Source organism: Nerophis lumbriciformis, linkage group LG20 (genome assembly GCF_033978685.3).
Source record: "Nerophis lumbriciformis linkage group LG20, RoL_Nlum_v2.1, whole genome shotgun sequence".
NCBI lineage: Eukaryota > Metazoa > Chordata > Actinopteri > Syngnathiformes > Syngnathidae > Nerophis > Nerophis lumbriciformis.
Window position 1 is genome coordinate 24,923,999 of NC_084567.2, and position 21,002 is coordinate 24,945,000.

Here is a 21,002-nt window from a genome sequence, read left to right on the forward strand (position 1 = left end):
GAAGTTGAAATACAATGATTTGCAAATCCTTTTCAACTTATATTCAATTGAATAGACTGCAAAAACAAGATACTTAACGTTCAAACGTATTTGCAAATAATCATTAACTTAGAATTTAATGGCAGCAACACATTGCAAAAAAGTTGGCACAGGGGCATTTTTACCACTGTGTTACATGGCCTTTCCTTTTAACAACACTCAGTAAATGTTTGGGAACTGAGGAGACCAATTTTTGAAGCTTTTAAGGTGAAATTATTTCCCATTCTTGCTCGATGTACAGCTTAAGTTTTTCAACAGTCTGGGGTCTCCGTTGTGGTATTTTAGGCTTCATAATGCGCCACACATTTTCAATGGGGGACAGGTCTGGACTACAGGCAGGCCAGTCTAGTACCCACACTCTTTTACTATGAAGCCACGCTGTTGTAACACGTGGCTTGGCATTGTCTTGCTGAAATAAGCAGGGGCGTCCATGATAACGTTGCTTTGATGGCAACATATGTTGCTCCAAAACCTGTATGTACCTTTCAGCATTAATGGTGCCTTCACAGATGTGTAAATTACCCATGCCTTGGGCACTAATACACCTCCATACCATCACAGATGCTGGCTTATGAACTTTGCGCCTATAACAATCCGGATGGTTCTTTTCCTCTTTGGTCCGGAAATGTGAACTCGTCAGAACACAGAACACTTTTCTTCTTTGCATCAGTCCATCTTAGATGAGCTCGGTCCCAGTACAGCCGGCAGCATTTGTGGGTGTTGTTGATAAATGGCTTTGGCTTTGCATAGTAGAGTTTTAACTTGCACTTACAGATGTAGCGACCAACTGTAGTTACTAACAGTGGTTTTCTGAAGTGTTCCTGAGCCCATGTGGTGATATCCTTTACACACTGATGTCGTTTTTTTTATGCTGTACCGCCTGAGGGATCTAAGGTCCGTAATATCATCGCTTACATGCAGTGATTTCTCCAGATTCTCAGAATCTTCTGTTGATATTACGGACCGTAGATGGTGAAATCCCTAAATTCTTTGCAATAGCTCGTTGACAAATCTTGTTGTTAAACTGTTCGACAATTTGCTCACGCATTTGCTCACAAAGCGGTGACCCTCGCCCCATCCTTGTTTGTGAATAACTGAGCATTTCACGGAGGCGGCTTTTATACCCAATCATGGCACCCACCTTTTCTCAATTAGCCTGTTCACCTGTGGGATGTTCCAGACAAGTGTTTGATGAGCATTCCTCAACTTTCTCAATCTTTTTTGCCACTTGTGCCAGCTTTTTTGAAACATGTTGCAGGCATCAAATTCCAAATGAGCTAATATTTGCAAAAAATAAAGTTTTCCATTTCTTACGTTAAGTATCTTGTCTTTGCAGTGTATTTAATTGGAAATAAGTTGAAAAGGATTTGCAAATCATTGTATTCTGTTTTTATTTACATTATACACAACGTGCCAATTTCAATGGCTTTGGAGCTTGTATTTTACCTGATATTTTTGGGAAGTCATCCTGGAATAATCACATGACAGCCACTCCAAAATGTTTCCTTAAGGCATTGTAGATAATCTTTTATTATCCTACTTATGTATGCATACTTATGTTGGCTCCCTTGAGAGATAAGTACACTTATAAGAGATAGGCCAATAGAGGGCTCACTCGTTGTTACTTGGCATTAGAAGAAGAGTGTACCAAGTGTGTTTGTGACATATGTGCATTTTATTTTATGCAAACATAATTTTATCATTATCACTTCTTAAAAACTGGGCTTTTGGAAAACTCTGCATTGACAGCTAATACTAAACATTATCTCATGGGTTCAAAGCATATTTAACATTGGGACACGAGTAATATGACGTTAATGACTAATTTCATGTGGGGGAGCCGTAGGTTTTGATGATTAAATCAAACATTCATGTCATTCCCTGGACATGATGTAGGTGTAACTTGCCTGTTCCAGCTCCTGCTTCAGTTCCGACCGTGTGTCCTCCTGGATGAGAAACGAGTGTGCTAGGTACCGAGCTAAAAGTTCAAGCTCACAACCTGTCCAGCACAGGCTGTTAAGGTGTTAGGGCAGTGGCGGGCCGTGCGTTTCCCACCTAGGCCTTAAATGATTACCTCTCACAAAACCATCATTTATGTCACCACATGACCATTGCTGGATAAATACTATACAGGAACACATTTACACACTACTGGGCATTGGATCACATCAACAGTGTACAAAACGGGTTATTTTCTGGCGCATTTAAAAATCAACAAACCAGCATCAGTGTGACGACGTGGTCGCATAGTGATGCGGGTGTGGTTCTCCCAAGGATGCAGACGGCTTCGGACACAGCTTGCAGGTAGGAAAAATGATTTATTTAAATATAAATAATATGATGAATAAACAAAAGGGCTAGCGTGGGAGCTAGCAAACCAAAAGAGCCTAGCGTGAGAACTAGTAGCTAAGAAACAGTAAATAATCGTCGTCATCAGTTGTGTGAGAACAAACTACGAAGCCAGACAGAGTGAGGCCAAAGCAAAGACTAAATAGCCCTCTGATTAGTGCCCGGGCAACAGGTGCGCGTCCCGAACACTAACCAGAGGCAGGTGAAAGTAATCAGCTGACATGGCAACTGAACACAAACAAAATCAAATGTGCTGAAAACATATGTGACGAGAAACATAAACAAACTATGATCCGTGCAGCGGATCGTAACAGTACCCCCCCCCTTAAAGGACAGATTCCAGATGTCCCTTGACACTAAATAAAACTAGAACCCAAAAAACAAGAAATAGTTCGAGAGTCAAGGGAGGGTGGAGGGAGGATTTGGTGGTGGGTCGCCAGGCCACGTGTCCCCGAATCCACCGGGGAAGAGTCAGGTGGCGGCGGCGAGTGGAACGCCGCTGCCGCAGGCGAGGCGGGCGACCACGGAAAGGCCACATTCGTGGCTGCCAAGAAGGTGGGCGTGAGTGGCGCCAGAAGTTCAGCAGCCGGAGAGTTCTACGACTACGTCTCGGGTGTCGCTGCTGTTTGCGCCACTGGCGTCCATAAACAAACCTCCGAGAGCGCCGCTTGCGCAGCCAGACCACTCGAGGTCGCTGAGACGAAGAGAGAGCAGACGTCGCCGTGGAAACAGGAGGAGCCGACGTCGCCGTGGAAGCAGGAGGAGCCGACGTCGCCGTGGAGGCAGGAGGAGCCGACGTCGCCGTGGAGGCAGGAGGAGCCGACGTCGCCGTGGAGGCAGGAGGAGCCGACGTCGCCGTGGAGGCAGGAGGAGCCGACGTCGCCGTGGAGGCAGGAGGAGCCGACGTCGCCGTGGAGGCAGGAGGAGCCGACGTCGCCGTGGAGGCAGGAGGAGACGTCGTCGCCGTGGAGGCAGGAGGAGACGTCGTCGCCGTGGAGGCAGGTGCAGGTTCTGGTACCAGCCGTGGAGCAGGTGCAGGTTCTGGTACCAGCCGTGGAGCCGGTGCATGTTCTGGTACCAGCCGTGGAGCCGGCGCTGGTGTGGGTACCAGCCGTGGAGCCGGCGCTGGTGTGGGTACCAGCCGTGGAGCCGGCGCTGGTGTGGGTACCAGCCGTGGAGCTGGCGCTGGTGTGGGTACCAGCCGTGGAGCCGGCGCTGGTGTGGGAACCAGCCGTGGAGCCGGCGCTGGTGTGGGAACCAGCCTTGGAGCCGGGACAGGGGTTGGTCTTGGAGTCGGTGCTGGTGTGAGAACCAGCCTTGATGCCGGCGCTGGTGTGAGAACCAGCCTTGGAGCCGGCGCTGGTGTGAGAACCAGCCTTGGAGCCGGCGCTGGTGTGAGAACCAGCCTTGGAGCCGGCGCTGGTGTGAGAACCAGCCTTGGAGCCTGCGCTGGTGTGAGAACCAGCCTTGGAGCCGGCGCTGGTGTGGGAACCAGCCTTGGAGCCGGCGCTGGTGTGGGAACCAGCCTTGGAGCCGGCGCTGGTGTGGGAACCAGCCGAGGAACTTGGCATGGTGGAGCTTGGCGTGGTGGAGGTACTGGAGACGAAGCTTGGTGTGTCAGCCGAGGTGCAGGAACAGGTGCTAGCCGAGGTGCAGCTGGAGGTGGCCTAGCTGGCGGTTGTGGCTTAGCAGGACGAAGGACTGGTGGAGGTGGCCGTGCAGGAGGTTGCGGTTTAGCACGCCGGAAGACTGGTGGCGGTGGCCTTGCAGGAGGTTGCGGTTTAGCACGCCGAAAGACTGGTGGCGGTGGCCGTGCAGGGGGTTGCGGCTTAGCACGCCGAAAAACTGGTGGCGGTGGCCGTGCAGGAGGTTGCGGCTTAGCACGCCGAAAAACTGGTGGCGGTGGCCGTGCAGGAGGTTGCGGCTTAGCACGCCGAAGTTGTGCCACCGCACTAGCACAGTTCCCAGTACTAGCCCCCCCCTCAAGACGCGGATACCAGACGCGCTCTTTGCGGTTTGGAACTGTCTTCAAGGGTGGGTGGGGGGAGGTATGGAGGGGGGTATACTCTTCTTCAAATTGACCAAATTGACTATTATCATCCCCCACTTGAGATTGGGTGGGAGCACAGGGGGAAAAAATATGTGCAGTAGGCGGAGCAATAGTCACTGGGGGCGAAATCAAAGTCACTGGAGGTGGAGTCTGAAAATCAGAATGTGACTGACTAGACTTACACTTAATAAAAATGTCCTGATAATGTCTTATCTTACAATGAAAGTCATTTGGTATTGGCTGACAGAAAGAATTAGAAGATGGAAAAAAAAAATCTTGTTCAATGTCGTCATCAGAAGTGGGCGGAGTTACCTCTTCGGGAGGCGCCAATGACATACATTACTGTTGCAACTGTCCATGTGACTTACAGCCCAATCGGAGAACTTTTTGGCGAAGTGGTCGATGGGGTTGCCAAACATCTGAGGAGGGGGAGTTTGGGCTGAATGTAGCTTGCTTCGGTCCGGGGGAGGAGTTTGCAGGAGCGGCGCGTCTTGGCGGCGAGGGAAAGACCTCCTGGCCGGCTTCCGTCTTTGACGGCGCGCACGGTACTGCGGTGTAGCGGCGATGTCTTCCGACCAGAGGGAATCGATGGGGATAAGAGAGCCTCCAGGTCCCCACATGAGATTCGACCTCTCCTCCGTCGAATAGCGAAGCGTCTCGGCTTCCATCGCTCGCAACACCATGAGCGTACCTTCGTCCAACTCCTCGTTAGCCAGTGCGGGAGAATTGTTTTCTGCTGGCTTCGTACTGTGACGACGTGGTCGCATAGTGATGCGGGTGTGGTTCTCCCAAGGATGCAGACGGCTTCGGACACAGCTTGCAGGTAGGAAAAATGATTTATTTAAATATAAATAATATGATGAATAAACAAAAGGGCTAGCGTGGGAGCTAGCAAACCAAAAGAGCCTAGCGTGAGAACTAGTAGCTAAGAAACAGTAAATAATCGTCGTCATCAGTTGTGTGAGAACAAACTACGAAGCCAGACAGAGTGAGGCCAGAGCAAAGACTAAATAGCCCTCTCATTAGTGCCCGGGCAACAGGTGCGCGTCCCGAACACTAACCAGAGGCAGGTGAAAGTAATCAGCTGACATGGCAACTGAACACAAACAAAATCAAATGTGCTGAAAACATATGTGACGAGAAACATAAACAAACTATGATCCGTGCAGCGGATCGTAACAATCAGCAATTAAAACATATCTTATGGACGGCGTGGCGAAGTTGGTAGAGTGGCTGGGCCAGCAATTGGAGTGTTGCTGGTTACTGGGGTTCAATCCCACCTTCTACCATCCTAGTCATGTCCGTTGTGTCCTTGGGCAAGACACTTCACCCCTTGCTCCTGATGGCTGCTGGTTAGCGCCTTGCATGGCAGCACCCGCCATCAGTGTGTGAATGTGTGTGTGAATGGGTGAATGTGGAAATACTGTCAAAGCGCTTTGAGTACCTTGAAGGTAGAAAAGCGCTATACAAGTATAACCCATTTATCATTTATGTGGTACTGTCAAAATTAAAATGGCAAAAAACATATTAAACGTGAAAAAAATAAATAAATGAAATATCTGAACTTGCAATCTGTAGAACCCATTCACAAGATGTCGTTTGTCTTTAAATATCCTTCTTGAAAATGGCCTTGCAAATATATGTGTTGTCTTGTCTCATCATAAAAGATGCAGACGAGGCGTGTTGGCTGAGTTCTTAAAGTTTACTCCACAAGGTGCTCATCAAAAACATCCCGCTACCGGCATGGCTAAACGCGGCTACTGTGCATGCTCTTTACGACTGTGGCATGCTGGGTAATGGAGTTCTTATGTTACCTGGCTTATAACATCACAATATATATCTGCCTTAGGCCTTCGAGAACAGTGTTTTTCAACCAGATACAAATGTGAGTGCCATGGGAGGTTATCTAATTTCACCTATTTTGGGTAAAAAATATTTTTTGCAAACCAGTAATTATAGTCTGCAAATTATGTGTTGTTGTTGAGTGTCGGTGCTGTCTAGAGCTAGGCAGAATAACCGTGTAGTACTCTTCCATATCAGTAGGTGGCAGCAGGTAGCTAATTGCTTTGTAGATGTCGGAAACAACGGTAGGCAGCGTGCAGGTAAAAATGTATCTAATGCTTAAACCAAAAATAAACAAAAGGTGAGTGCCCCTAAGAAAAGGCATTGAAGCTTAAGGAAGGCTATGCAGAACGAAACTAAAACTGAACTGGCTACAAAGTAAACAAAAACAGAATGCTGGACGACAGCAAAGACTTACTGTGGAGCAAAGACGGCGTCCACAATGTACATCCAAACATGACATGACAATCGACAATGTCCCCACGAAGAAGGATAAAAACAAAGTATATGCGGGAAATATTGCTCAAAAGAAGACATGAAACTCCATCCATCCATCCATTTTTTACCGCTTATTCCCTGCTACAGGAAAATACCAAAAAAAGAGAAAAAGACACCAAAATAGGAGCGCAAGACAATAATTAAACACTACACACAGGAAAACAGCAAAAAACTCCAAATAAGTCACGGTGTGATGTGACCGATCATGACAGTACACCTACTTTGAGACAAGAGCTATATTGATGCATGCTTGGTTATGGTTTGAATTCATATCCAACAATTGCGACAACGACTTTTTACTGTCAACTGAGTTTTGTTTTTTAATGATTTCTGCTGGTGGTGTGCCTCCACATTTTTTCAACGCAAAAAATGTGCCATGCCTCCAAAAAAAGTTGAAAAACACTGATCTAGAAGGCCTTACTGACAACAACTCATGATCTGATTGGCTATCGCAACTGTCTATCACCTGTATGTCTCCGTTCACTTACAGTGAACGACCGCCTGCATTGTTGATTCTAAAGTCCCCTGACAGATTTAGTACAGCATGGCAACATAAGCTAGATGAATTCTAATTGGATATAAACTAAAACTAAAAACAACCCCACTGGGAGGAGCATAATATGACATGAACAGAATATGAATACTTTTAGATATTTAGGGAAAGTAATTAAAAAAATTATTTTATCTTTAATTATGATCATGATTTCTGGTTATGTTAGGCCAGCAGAGTAGGCCTTGCTGGCCCTGACGGTACACCACTGCAAGAAAGTTACAACATCATCTCCCGTTTTCAACCCTTACTTAATAACAGATCTTTTTTTTTTCTAGTTGGCAACACTAAATGGTCTCCAGTGTGTGAATGTGAGTGTGAATGTTGTCTGTCTGTGTTGGCCATGCGATGAGGTGGCGACTTGTCCAGGGTGTACCCCACCTTCTGCCCGATTGTAGCTGAGATAGGCTCTAGCACCCCCCGCCACCACTAAGGGAATAAGCGGTAGAAAAATGGATGGATGGATGGTGTTGGTTTCATTTCGTGCAGCGGCAGACGCGCGAGCATGCACATAATAACACGTCAGGGCAACTAAAAGATGTCGAGATGTTTCCTGGGATCCGTGTAAGTGTGGTTCTTTTATGTATTTTTTTCATGTTGACAGCCATAACTTCCTGCTTCTCAAGGCTGATACCGATAACTGATGGATATTTACAATATAACTCCTGGGATGCGGCTGACTTTAGGCAGTGTCTTAGTCAGTGGAAACGTCTTAATTGGCGTTTGAGACATGAATGCTGGCGACGATTTGGGGTAGCTGGTGAGGTTCAATATATCAAAGCCAGTGTTTTTAAAAAAAATTTTTTTTATATATACAAAATAAATAAAAATAAATAAATATAATTAAAAAATAAATAAGGGCGGAGTAAAACACAGGAGGGGGACTCCCGCAGGGCAGTCGGGCAGCACCGCCGGGGCCCCAACAAGGGAGGCAAGCAGCCCCCCTAACCCGGCATCAGGCGGGCCAGCACAGCCGCAGCGCAGGGCGACCCCGGGCCGACCCCGCCCCGCGCCCCAAGGGAAGGAGGAAGCCCACGGACACCCGGGGCCAGAGGGGCACGAGCCGACCCCAGGCCCCCGGGCGCAACCCCCCGCCCAACCACCCACGAGAGGGACAGCCCCCCACCCAACCCAAGGCGGCCGCCCACAGCCCCACCCGCACCCTAACCCCCGCCTAGGCACCCCCATCCACCCAGGCCAGACCACTCACGGATCGGCCCGCCAGGCCGGAACCAGGGAACACACCCCAGGCCCACCCGACCCCGCGGCACACGGCCCCCCCGGCACCCAGGACCCCCATCCACGGAGCAAGATCCCCGGGACAGCGCCCCTGCTGTCAGGTCAGGAAATTAATTAGCGGTGCCCAAAAGAGATCGGAATTCTGTCAGTTGTTGTTTTGATTCAGCAGACATTCTTTCCATAACTACATAATCTAATAAAATGTTTTTGTAAAGGTTTATACATAAATTATTTTTTGATTTCCAATTCATGAGAATAGTTTTCTTGGCGATGCCTAACGCATTTATAAGGAGGTATGTTTTGTTTATATCAAGATCAGTTGCGGAGAGATCACCCAACAGGCGAATAGGAATCTCTAATGCTAATGATAGGTTCTCGCATACTCCAAGCCAAAAGTTACTCACGGGAGCACAGGACCACATTGAATGTAAGTAGTTATCTACCTTATTATCTGAGCAGTGTACACAAATGTTAGAGACAGCTAAACCCATTTTATACATTCTTAGACCGGTGTAATGTATTCTGTAAAGTATTTTGAGCTGAATCAGTCGTAAATTCTTAATCAAACGAGAAGTATTGAGGCATATTTGTTTCCAGAATTCTGGGTCACAGCTTGTGGATAAGTCTGAGTGCCAATTGGAAGTTGGGATATTTATTGTGTTATCTATTTTTGATAAGTGAGCATATAATTTGGATAAAGCTTTGGGGGCAGATGTTTTGAAGAATTTAACGGTCGTTTAGTTATTTTTTCTTACGAAGTGTCTTCTTCTGAAAGGATCAACAAAGTCCTGCACATATGTTTGTTTACTCCGGTGCTTTTTTTTAAAGTTATCGAATTATTCACATCATAATAATAATTCTGTTGGCTCGATAATTATCGTGCACTCCCAAGTGGTGTTGATTTGAAAGATAATGTACAATTTATTGTACATGTAAAATCTACTATATTTGAAATGGCACTCGTGTGAATGGAGATCATTTTAACACCCGAGAGGGGTTTCTGAAAGTCTCCATGTTTGTGTGGACATGTCCAGAAACCGCACGGACCATCCTCTCACTCTTAAACCCCTTACTATTCAAGGTCTCTGTGGAAGTCGCTTCCTAGCGGTCCTATTGTCAGACACGGCACCGGAGCCAAGCAGTGGATTTATAACAAGGTTATTAATGATAATGTTCACGTCCGTATCCTCTGTCCCCTCCTGCTCCCGGCCGCTTACTGTTAAAGACAACAGATGATTACACGTTACACCTGTGAAATCTAATCACCTGCCAGCTGTGTCTTGCCGTCAGCACTGACACGCCCCCGTCTAATGGCACTCTGTCCTCAGCACCATGGACAGAGGCGGTGACTTTTGCTCCTGCAGGCAGTGCTGGCTACATCTCAAACACACTTTCAGCCTTCCACTAAATCAGTATAAGGCTCACTCTGATACAACATGTATTACATGCCCAAGGTTACCATGTTTGTCCTTGATGATGGTCGCAACAGTGTGTATTGTTGGATGTCTTTCCTCTCTCTGAGCTTTTAATGTTCATTTTCACTTCCATAGTGATGGCTTCTAATTTTTTTGGCACATTGCCACCAGAAGAGCCTACTTTATGCTTGGGAGGTATAGTGATGTGCAAGAACCACTAAATAAACACAGAACATGGTAAAATGAAGACACCCTGTAATTGTGTTTTTATCAAAAGGCCTCACTTTGGACACACCTACTCTAAATCCTCTTGAAGAGAAGCTGCATTAAGTTAAAAAAAAAAAAAAAAAAAAAAAAAAAGTGATTTCTATAAAAAAGGAGTAAATCAGTGGTTCAAAATGTTCAAAAGATAGTGAATTTAAATAACTCTTAGTCTAAATAAACACATTTTTTGCATACTCCGATACCTGTAGTACAAAACCCAAAACCAGTCAAGTTGGTACGTTGTGTAATTCGTAAATAAAAACAGGATACAATGATTTGCAAATCCTTTTCAACTTATATTCAATTGAATAGACTGCAAAGACAAAATATTTAATGTTTGAACTGAGAAACAACTTTTTTTTTTGTGCAAATAATCATTAACTTAGAATTTAATGGCAGCAACACATTGCAAACAAGTTGGCACAGGGGCATTTTTACCACTGTGTTACATGGCCTTTCCTTTTAACAACACTCAGTAAACGTTTGGGAACTGAGGAGACCAATTTTTGAAGCTTTTCAGGTGGAATTCTTTCCCATTCTTGCTTGATGTACAGTTTAAGTTGTTCAACAGTCCGGGTTCTCAGTTGTCGTATTTTAGGCTTCACAATGCGCCATACATTTTCAATGGGAGACAGGTCTGGACTACAGGCAGGCCATTCTGGTACCCACACTCTTTTACTATGAAGCCACGCTGTTGTAACACGTGGATTGGCATTGTCTTGCTGAAATAAGCAGGGGCGTCCATGATAACGTTGCTTGGATGGTAAAATATGTTGCTCCAAAACCTGTATGTACCTTTCAGCATTAATGGCGCCTTCACAGATGTGTAAGTTACCCATGTCTTGGGCACTAATACACCCGCATACCATCACAGATGCTGGCTTTTGAACTTTGCGCCTATTATAGATGGTTATTTTTCTTTGTTCCGGAGGACACGATGTCCACAGTTTCCAAAAACAATTTGAAATGTGGACTCGTAAGACCACAGAATCCTTTTTCACTTTGCATTAGTACATCTTAGATGAGCTCGGGCCCAGCAAAGCTGGCGGCGTTTCTGGGTGTTGTTGATAAATGGCTTTCGCTTTGCAGAGTAGAATTTTAACTTGCACTTACAGATGTAATGGCGAACTGTAGTTACTGACCGTGGTTTTTTTAAGTGTTGCTGAGCCCATGTGGTGATATCCATTACACATTGATGTCGCTTTTTGATGCAGTACCACCCGAGGGATCGAAGGTCACGCGGCCTTGCCGCTTACGTGCAGTGATTTCTCCAGATTCTCCGAACCTTTTGATGATATTACAGACCTTAGATGGTGAAATCCCTAAATTCCTTGCAATAGCTCGTTGAGAAATGTTATTTTTAAACCGTTCGACAATTTGCTCACGCATTTGTTCACAAAGTGGTGACCCTCGCCCTATCCTTGTTTGCGAATGACTGAGCATTTCATGGAAGCTGCTTTTATACCCAATCATGGCACCCACCTGTTCCCAATTAGCCTGTTCACCTGTGGGATTTTCCAAATAAGTGTTTGATGAACATTCCTCAACTTTCTCAGTCTTTTTTGCCACTTGTGCCAGCTGTTTTGAAATATGTTGCAGGCATCAAATTCCAAATGAGCTAATATTTGCAAAAAATAACAACGTTTTCCAGTTCTGACGTTAAATATCTTGTCTTTGCAGTCTATTCAACTGAATATAGGTTGAAAAGGATTTGCAAATCATTGTATTCTGTTTTTATTTACGATTTACACAACGTGCCAACTTCACTGGTTTTGGGGTTTGTATGTAAACTATATGAAAACAAATATAAATCAGCTCTTGAACCCCATTCTCATTCATTTAATGTGAAAAACAGGTAGCTAATAGTAGTCTTAAATAAAGTGGTGTGTACTAACTTTAGATGTGAACATATTTGAAGATGCATAGTCACATACGATCAGATATAAAAGAAACTTTGGAAAGTTGATCAGGTGACTGACAGGATAGTTGAGTGGTTGAGTGAGTCTCTAAGATCACAGCTTCACACACGCCAGGTGTCACACTGTAAAGACACATATGCACAGATTTATACTTACATAACATAACACAGAGATACCGTAAACAAATAGACAGAAAAACAGTCTACCTGTTAGCAAGCTGTGTACCACAAAGGGTTGTGGTCCCATCTTTGCTGACAAACAACTGCAAGTTGCTGTCTGGAAGAAAAGTTGCAAAATGCACGTCAAAAGTAGGGTCTGCGTTGTTGTTTTTTTAATTCAACTATTTTCGGGACCGAGACCCTTTTAAAACTATTACTTATTGTTCTGCAAGTTTCCTTGCAAAAATGCTATATTTAATTGGTTGCAAAAATACATAAAAATCGGTCAGTAGCATATTAATAAAAAATAAAAAAAAGCCCCTGCCAACAGGCTTGTCATGAGACATTTGCAACTAAATTGCTAAAAAAATAACTTGTACTATTTTAATTGGACTATTTTCAGTATTTTTGTGAAAGTGTAATTACTGGTACATTTTACTTATTCATTTTCTAGCAGCTATCTTCTTCAGGGTCACAAGTGAGGTGGAGGCTAACCAAGTACTGTATTTTTCGGTGCATAAGTCGCTCCGGAGTATAAGTCGCACCGGCTGAAAATGCATGATAAAAAAGAAAAAAAACATATATAAGTCGCACTGGAGTATAAGTCGCATTTTTGGGGGAAATTTATTTGATAAAACCAAACACCAAGAATAGACGTTTGAAAGGCAATTTAAAATAAATAAAGAATAGTGAACAACAGGCTGAATAAGTGTACGTTATATGAGGCATAAATAACCAACTGAGAACGTGCCTGGTATGTTAACGTAACATATTATGGTAAGAGTCATTCAAATAACTATAACATATAGAACATGCTATACATTTACCAAACAATCTGTCACTCCTAACCGCCAAATCCCATGAAATCTTTTACGTCTAGTCTCTTACGTGAATGAGCTAAATAATATTATTTGATATTTTACGGTAATGTGTTAATAATTTCACACATAAGTCGCTCCTGAGTATAAGTCCCCCGGCCAAACTATGAAAAAAACTGCGACTTATAGTCCGAAAAATACGGTAGGCTTTGGGTAAGAGATTCAAATAACCAAATGAAAAAAACATTCAAACTCAGATTCACACTGAAATTCCAAATTAACCTCACATGCATGTGTTTGTACAGTGGGAGGAAACCCAAGTATCTGGACACACCCACACAAGGGAAAACATGCAAATTTAGTGATGTCTATGTCAGAATCTCGAAGCCAAAACAATAAACTGTGCACAAACCTTCATTGTTGCTGCTGTCTGAAAAATTTTGACTTTGGACGATCTTTTCCACAATGTCATCAGCATCAATGCGGGTATCGTCCACACAGCTGTGCTGCCTCTCCATCATGTTCTTCTTCCTACTGTTCAACACAACAACACAGAAGATTTGTATGCTATGCCTATTTCAATATGCAGTGGTACCGTAACTTACATTATTTTTGTTTCTTCTTTTTACATTTTGCTGCTCTACCTAAAATCTTTACAAAATACACCAATACTAATAATTATAATAATGGTAATTAAAGCTGCAAGCAGCGTTCAACAGGCCCTCGCCCTTATTTTACCGCAGTGTTCATACCGCATGACACTTGCGGTCACGTGTTTCCCCATGCCGTTACCCAAGAGCATAGCATATATAAGGTATATAAGTTATGACTAGGGATGTCCGATAATGGCTTTTTGCCGATATCCGATATTCCGATATTGTCCAACTCTTTAATTACCGATACCGATATCAACTGATACCGATATATACAGTCGTGGAATTAACACATTATTATGCCTAATTTGGACAACCAGGTATGGTGAAGATAAGGTACTTTTAAAAAATGTTTATAAAATAAAATAAGATAAATACATTAAAAACATATTCTTGAATAAAAAAGAAAGTAAAACAATATAAAAACAGTTACATTGAAACTAGTAATTAATGAAAATTAGTAAAATTAACTGTTAAAGGTTAGTACTATTAGTAAACCAGCAGCTTGTGTGTGCTTACGGACTGTATCCCTTGCAGACGGTATTGATATATATTGATATATAATGTAGGAACCAGAATATTAATAACAGAAAGAAACAACCCTTTTGTGTGAATGAGTGTGAATGAGTGTAAATGGGGGAGGAAGGTTTTTTGGGTTTTATATTGATTTAATAAAAAAAATAAAATAAAAACAAATTAAAAAAACGATACCGATAATAAAAAAAAACGATACCGATAATTTCCGATATTACATTTTAACGCATTTATCGGCCGATAATATCGGCAGGCCGATATTATCGGACATCTCTAGTTATGACTGTTAGAATTTTCCACCACTGGGGGCGATAAATGCGGCGCAATTGTCATATAGTTGTGTCCAACCAAACATCCCGATGTACCATCAAAAATTTCAGGAAGATCAGAGCATGTTTAAGGAAGTTTTGACTGTTGGAATTTTCCACTACAAGGGGGCGATGTTGGCGCCTGCAGTGATGCGGTTGCATTCCACCTAATACTCCGACACACCATCGAAAATTTCAGGAAGATCGGAGCATGTATACTATAATTTTCCATCACAAGCGGGCGATAATGGCGCTGCTGTAGTCATGCAGTTGCGTCCCACCCAACACCCCCGGTCCACCATCAAAAATTTCAGTAAGATCGGAGTATGTCTAAGGAAGTTATTGGTGTTAAAGTTTTTCACCACATGGGGGCGATAAAGGCGCTAGAGGAGGCATGCAATTGTGTGCCACCCACCATCAAAACTTTCAGGAAGATTGAATCATGTGGAAGGAAGTTATAACAGTTATAATACTCCGCCACAAGGGGGCGATAAAGGGTCCGCAGGGGTCGTGCAGTTGCGTCCCACCCAACACTTCAACCCACCATCAAAAATTTCAGGAAGATCGGAGCATTTTTAAGGACGCTAAGATTGTTATAGTATTCCACCCCCAGGGGGCGATGAAGGCACCACAGTAGTCATGCAGTAGCGGCCCACCCAACACCCTAAACCACCATCTAAATATTAAGGAAGATGGGTGCATGTTGAAGGATGATGGCAGTGTCAAAATTCACGTCTAGGCATGATCGGACCCCAACCTTAAAGCTAGGGATGTCCGATAATATCGGACTGCCGATATTATCGGACATTGCCATCGCCCCCTTGTGGTGGAACATTATAACAGTCATAATTTCCTTCCACGTACTCCGATCTTCCTGAAATTTTTGATGGTGGGTCGGAATGTTGGGTGGGATGCAACTTTGTCAGTGCCGTGGCGCTAATATTGCCATCTAGTGGTGGAAAATTATAACAGTCATAACGTCCTTCCACATGCACCCATCTTCCTTAATATTTAGATGGTGGTTTGGGGTGTTGGGTGGGCCTCTACTGCATGACTACTGTGGTGCCTTCATCGCCCCCTGGGGGTGGAATACTATAACAATCTTAGAATTAAAAATGTATGACTTTTTAAAACGCCGCTGTGTACACGAACGTAGGGAGAAGTACAGAGCGCCGATAAACCTTAAAGGCACTGCCTTTGCGTGACAGCCCAGTCACATACTATTTACGGCTTTTCACACACACAAGTGAATGCAAGTATACTTGGTCAACAGCCATACAGGTCACACTGAGGGTGGCCGTATAAACAACTTTAACACTGTTACAAATATGCGCCACACTGTGAACACACACCAAACAAGAATGACAAACACATTTCGGGAGAACATCAGCACCGCAACACAACATAAATACAACAGAACAAATAACCAGAACCCCTTGCAGCACTAACTCTTCCGGGACGCTACAATATGCACCCCCCACCCACCTCAACCTCCTCATGCTCTCTCAGGGAGAGCATGTCCCAAATTCCAAGCTGCTGTTTTGAGACATGTTAAAAAAATAATGCGCTTTGTGACTTCAATAATAAATATGGCAGTGCCATGTTGGCATTGTTTTCCATAACTTGAGGTTGATTTATTTTGGAAAACCTTGTTACATTGTTTAATGCATCCAGCGGGGCATCACAACAAAATTAGGCATAATAATAATCGGTATTGGTTGATATCGGTAATTAAGAGTTGGACAAAATCGGAGTATCGGTTATCGGCAAAAAAGCCATTATCGGACATCTCTAGTTATGACTGTCATAATTTTCCACCACCCGATGGCGATATTAAAGTGAAGTAAAGACAGTTTGATGGCTGATGGCGAGGTGCAGGTGTCGCGGCCAGCAGTGTCGTGTATAAAGAGAGTAAGGCCAACTAAACAGGCGCCGTGACTGCTACCAAAGACGAGTGCGGCTGCGCCCAGATGAATGCAATTGCTGTCGTCTTGACGTTAGTTTTTCAGATGAAATTAACCAAAATAATATGTCTATATATACAAACTTTTGTATACACTCAGAGCACTTTACACTGAGAACTAGGGTTTTACAGTAAGCCGGACCTAATAAAGTACCGCAGTACTAATGAAGTGAGAACAGTACTATACTGCTATACTTTCTTTGAAAAATATTAAATAAACATATATATTTTTTCCCCTGGACATGACGGCACGTCGTCGTCATGTTGTGACATTGCTTCTAAAATTAGGGAACACACACACACAGAGTACTTACAAGCAGACACAATGTGGAGAAAAGAGGGAGAATGGACGTATTTTGGCTTTAAAACTAAGGATGGTGTTGAAGCTATAAACACTGAAGCGCTGCTCTGCAAGAGGTGCTACAAAACATAGCTTGCCAGCAGTTAATGTTCATGGCGACCAAAACAAATACTAGTCTTTCAAATATCATGCCTGCAGGATAAGGACTATCTAAACATAATTCACTACACACCGTAGGAGAATATAAAAGCTAACCGCTAACAGCAAGCTAGCGCTTCTGAATGTAAACAAATGCCATGGGTGGATCTACACAGACATCGACTGTAACAATATCAAGTATATATCATTTTATTATCACAAAATCGTATGTCATTTCATTGTTTATAAACCCAGGAAATATGTCATTAGACACTGGAGAACTTTAAGCATGACCAATGTATGACCCTGTAACTATTTGCTATTGTATTGATACCAAAATTTGTAGTACAGTAACTGTAGTACAGTACGGCCAAAACTAATGTAAAGTATCCAAACAACAGAAGAATAAGTGCTTATCACATTTTAACAGAAGTGTAGATAGAACATGTTAAAACAGAGAGTAAGCAAATAAACAGTAAATGAACAAGTAGATTCATAATAATTTTTACCGCTTGTCCCTCATAATTTTGACAGATTAATACGATCAGAATTAACACAAAATGTTAATGCATACATCAACAGCAAAATTAGGAGCCTTTGTTTGCTTACTTAATGCTAAAAGAGAAGTTGTCTCGTATGTTCTTGCTTACTATATTATTTTATGCCAATATGTTTTTTTGATTGCAATAAGAAACATATGTTTAATGGAACATAAGATTTTCTGCTAAAATAAAATCAATAATGATATTTTTTTTGTGGTCCTCTGTATTTTGAAAAGTATCGAAATACGTTGTGGCACCGGTACTAAAATATTAGTATCAGGACAACCCTACTGAGAGCCCATGACTCCACATTCACATTGTGATGGTGGTAAGCTACATTTGTAGCCACAGCTGCCCTGGTGTCGACTGGCGGAATAATGGCTGCCAATATGTGCCTACGATCTCTCTGGCCACCACCAAACATTCATACACATTCATACACCAGCGTGAGTGGCACTTGGAGCAAGTTGGGTGAAGTACAAACCCTGTTTCCATATGAGTTGGGAAATTGTGTTAGATGTAAATATAAACGGAATACAATGATTTGCAAATCCTTTTCAACCCATATTCAATTGAATGCACTACAAAGACAACATATTTGATGTTCAAACTCATAAACTTTATTTTTTTTTGCAAATAAATACCGGTAATAAACTTCGAATTTCATGGCTGCAACACGTGCCAAAGTAGTTGGGAAAGGGCATTTTCACCACTGTGTTACATGGCCTTTCCTTTTAACAATCCTCAGTACCGTATTTTCCGCACTATTAGCCGCACCTAAAAAACACAAATTTACTCAAAAGCTGACAGTGCGGCTTTTAACCCGGTGCGCTTTATATATGGATAAATATTAAGATTCATTTTCATAAAGTTTCGGTCTCGCAACTTCGGTAAACAGCCGCCATCTTTTTTCCCGGTAGAACAGGAAGCGCTTCTTCTTCTAGGCAAGCAACCGCCAAGGTAAGCACCCGCCCCCATAGAACAGGAAGCGCTTCTTCTTCTACTGTAAGCAACCACCCGCCCGCGTAGAAGAAGAAAAAGCGCGCGGATATCACCGTACGTTTCATTTCCTTTGTGTGTTTACATCTGTAAAGACCACAAAATGGCTCCTACAAAGCGACAAGGATCCGGTTCATGAAAAGACGCAATCTCTCCATCCGCACACGGATTACTACCATATTTCACAGCAACTGATATTCCTGTGAACCGCACTGTGGAACGGGAGCACGTACGGTGAATATTCGCACCACAGGGAATGAGAAGTCATCCTTCACTGTGGTTCTAGCTTGCCATGCTAATGAAACTTCCACCCATGGTGATATTCAAAAGGAAGACCTTGCCAAAAGAGACCTTTCCAGCCGGCGTCATCATAAAAGCTAACTCGAAGGGATGGATGAAGAAAAGATGAGCGAGTGGTTAAGGTAAGTTTAAGTTTACGCGAAGAGGCCGGGTGGCTTTTTTCACGCAGCTCTGTCCATGTTGATATACGTATGTTTGTGATTGCACATTTGCGTACATTTTGGGAGTGAACAGAGTTGTTAGAACGCTGGTTTTTAATATATTATTAAAGTTTGACTGACCTATCTGACTGTTTTTTTGACATTCCTTTAGCGCAGTTAGATGCGGCTTACAACACCGGGCGGCTTATAGGTGGACAAAGTTTTGAAATATGCCGTTCATTGAAGGCGCGGCTTTTAACCCAGGGCGCCTTATGTTGCGGAAAATACGGTAAACGTTTGGGAATTGAGGAGACACATTTTTTAAGCTTCTCAGGTGGAATTATTTCCCATTCTTGCTTGATGTACAGCTTAAGTTGTTCAACAGTCCGGGGGTCTCCGTTGTGGTATTTTAGGCTTCATAATGTGCCACACATTTTCAATGGGAGACAGGTCTGGACTACAGGCAGGCCAGTCTAGTACCCGCAACTCTTTTACTATGAAGCCACGTTGATGTAACACATGGTTTGGCATTGTCTTGCTGAAATAAGCAGGGGCGTCTATGGTAAAGTTGCTTGGATGGCAACATATGTTGCTCCAAAACCTGTATGTACCTTTCAGCATTAATGGCGCCTTCACAGATGTGTAAGTTACCCATGTCTTGGGCACAAATACACCCCCATACCATCACAGATGCTGGCTTTTCAACTTTGCGCCTATAACAATCCGAATGGTTCTTTTCCTCTTTGGTCCGGAGGACACGACGTCCACAGTTTCCAAAAACAATTTGAAATGTGGACTCGTCAGACCACAGAACACTTTTCCACTTTGTATCAGTCCATCTTAGATAAGCTCAGGCCCAACGAAGCCGACGGCGTTTCTGGGTGTTGTTGATAAACGGTTTTCGCCTTGCATAGGAGAGTTTTAACTTGCACTTACAGATGTAGCGACCAACTGTAGTTACTGACAGTGGGTTTCTGAAGTGTTCCTGAGCCCATGTGGTGATATCCTTTACACACTGATGTCACTTGTTGATGCAGTACAGCCTGAGGGATCGAAGGTCACAGGCTTAGCTTCTTACGTGCAGTGATTTCTCCAGATTCTCTGAAACCTTTGATGATATTACGGACCGTAGATGGTGAAATCCCTAAATTCCTTGCAATAGCTGCTTGAGAAAGGTTTTTCTTAAACTGTTCAACAATTTGCTCATGCATTTGTTGACAAAGTGGTGACCCTCGCCCCATCCTTGTTTGTGAATGACTGAGCATTTCATGGAATCTACTTTTATACCCAATCATGGCACCCACCTGTTCCTAATTTGCCTGTTCACCTGTGGGATGTTCCAAATAAGGTTTTGGATGAGCATTCCTAAACTTTATCAGTATTTATTGCTACCTTTCCCAACTTCTTTGTCATGTGTTGCTGGCATCAAATTCTAAAGTTAATGATTATTTGCAAAAAAAATTTTTTTTTATCAGTTTGAACATCAAATATGTTGTCTTTGTAGCATATTCAACTGAGTATGGGTTGGAAATGATTTGCAAATCATTGTATTCTGTTTATATTTACATCTAACACAATTTCCCAACTCATATGGAAACGGGGTTTGTACTTGCCCAAGGACACTACTGCAGTGACTAAAGGATGGCGGAAGCTGGATTCGTACCAGGAACCCTCAAGAGTCTGGATGATCACTCTACTATCTGAGCCACACCCCCCCCCACCCCCCAAATGCTTGTAATTTCTCAATTCTCAATGGGCCCCATTCAGCAACAAGTTTCTAACTTTTCCTCTTATCTTTCTTCCTATGTGATTTCCTAAGAAGAATCCATTCAAATTCATGACGTGTTCTTAAACGCCCAAATTGTTCCCACCTGCTGTTCTTAAGTTGCTGAATGCCAAATGGTTAGCACGTGCGTGTCTATCACAATTTGCATATAAACACGCCCTTATTTCCCCAATATGCATATGTAAACACCCTTAATT

The 21,002-nt window shown here is 43.3% G+C and overlaps 1 protein-coding gene across 1 annotated transcript in view; it reads right to left on the reverse strand.

The window, feature by feature from the left end:
* Positions 1 to 11,991: 11,991 nt before the first annotated feature.
* LOC133619556 (early estrogen-induced gene 1 protein-like) overlaps positions 11,992 to 21,002 on the reverse strand; it is a 45,043-nt gene continuing 36,032 nt past the window's right edge. The window contains exons 10-12 of the mRNA XM_061980651.2: positions 13,554 to 13,675; positions 12,372 to 12,441; positions 11,992 to 12,287 (exon numbers count right to left, since the gene is read on the reverse strand). Of these exons, the coding sequence (XP_061836635.1) occupies positions 12,173 to 12,287; positions 12,372 to 12,441; positions 13,554 to 13,675 (307 nt within the window). The 3' untranslated portion in view covers positions 11,992 to 12,172. The remainder of the gene's footprint in view (positions 12,288 to 12,371; positions 12,442 to 13,553; positions 13,676 to 21,002) is intronic.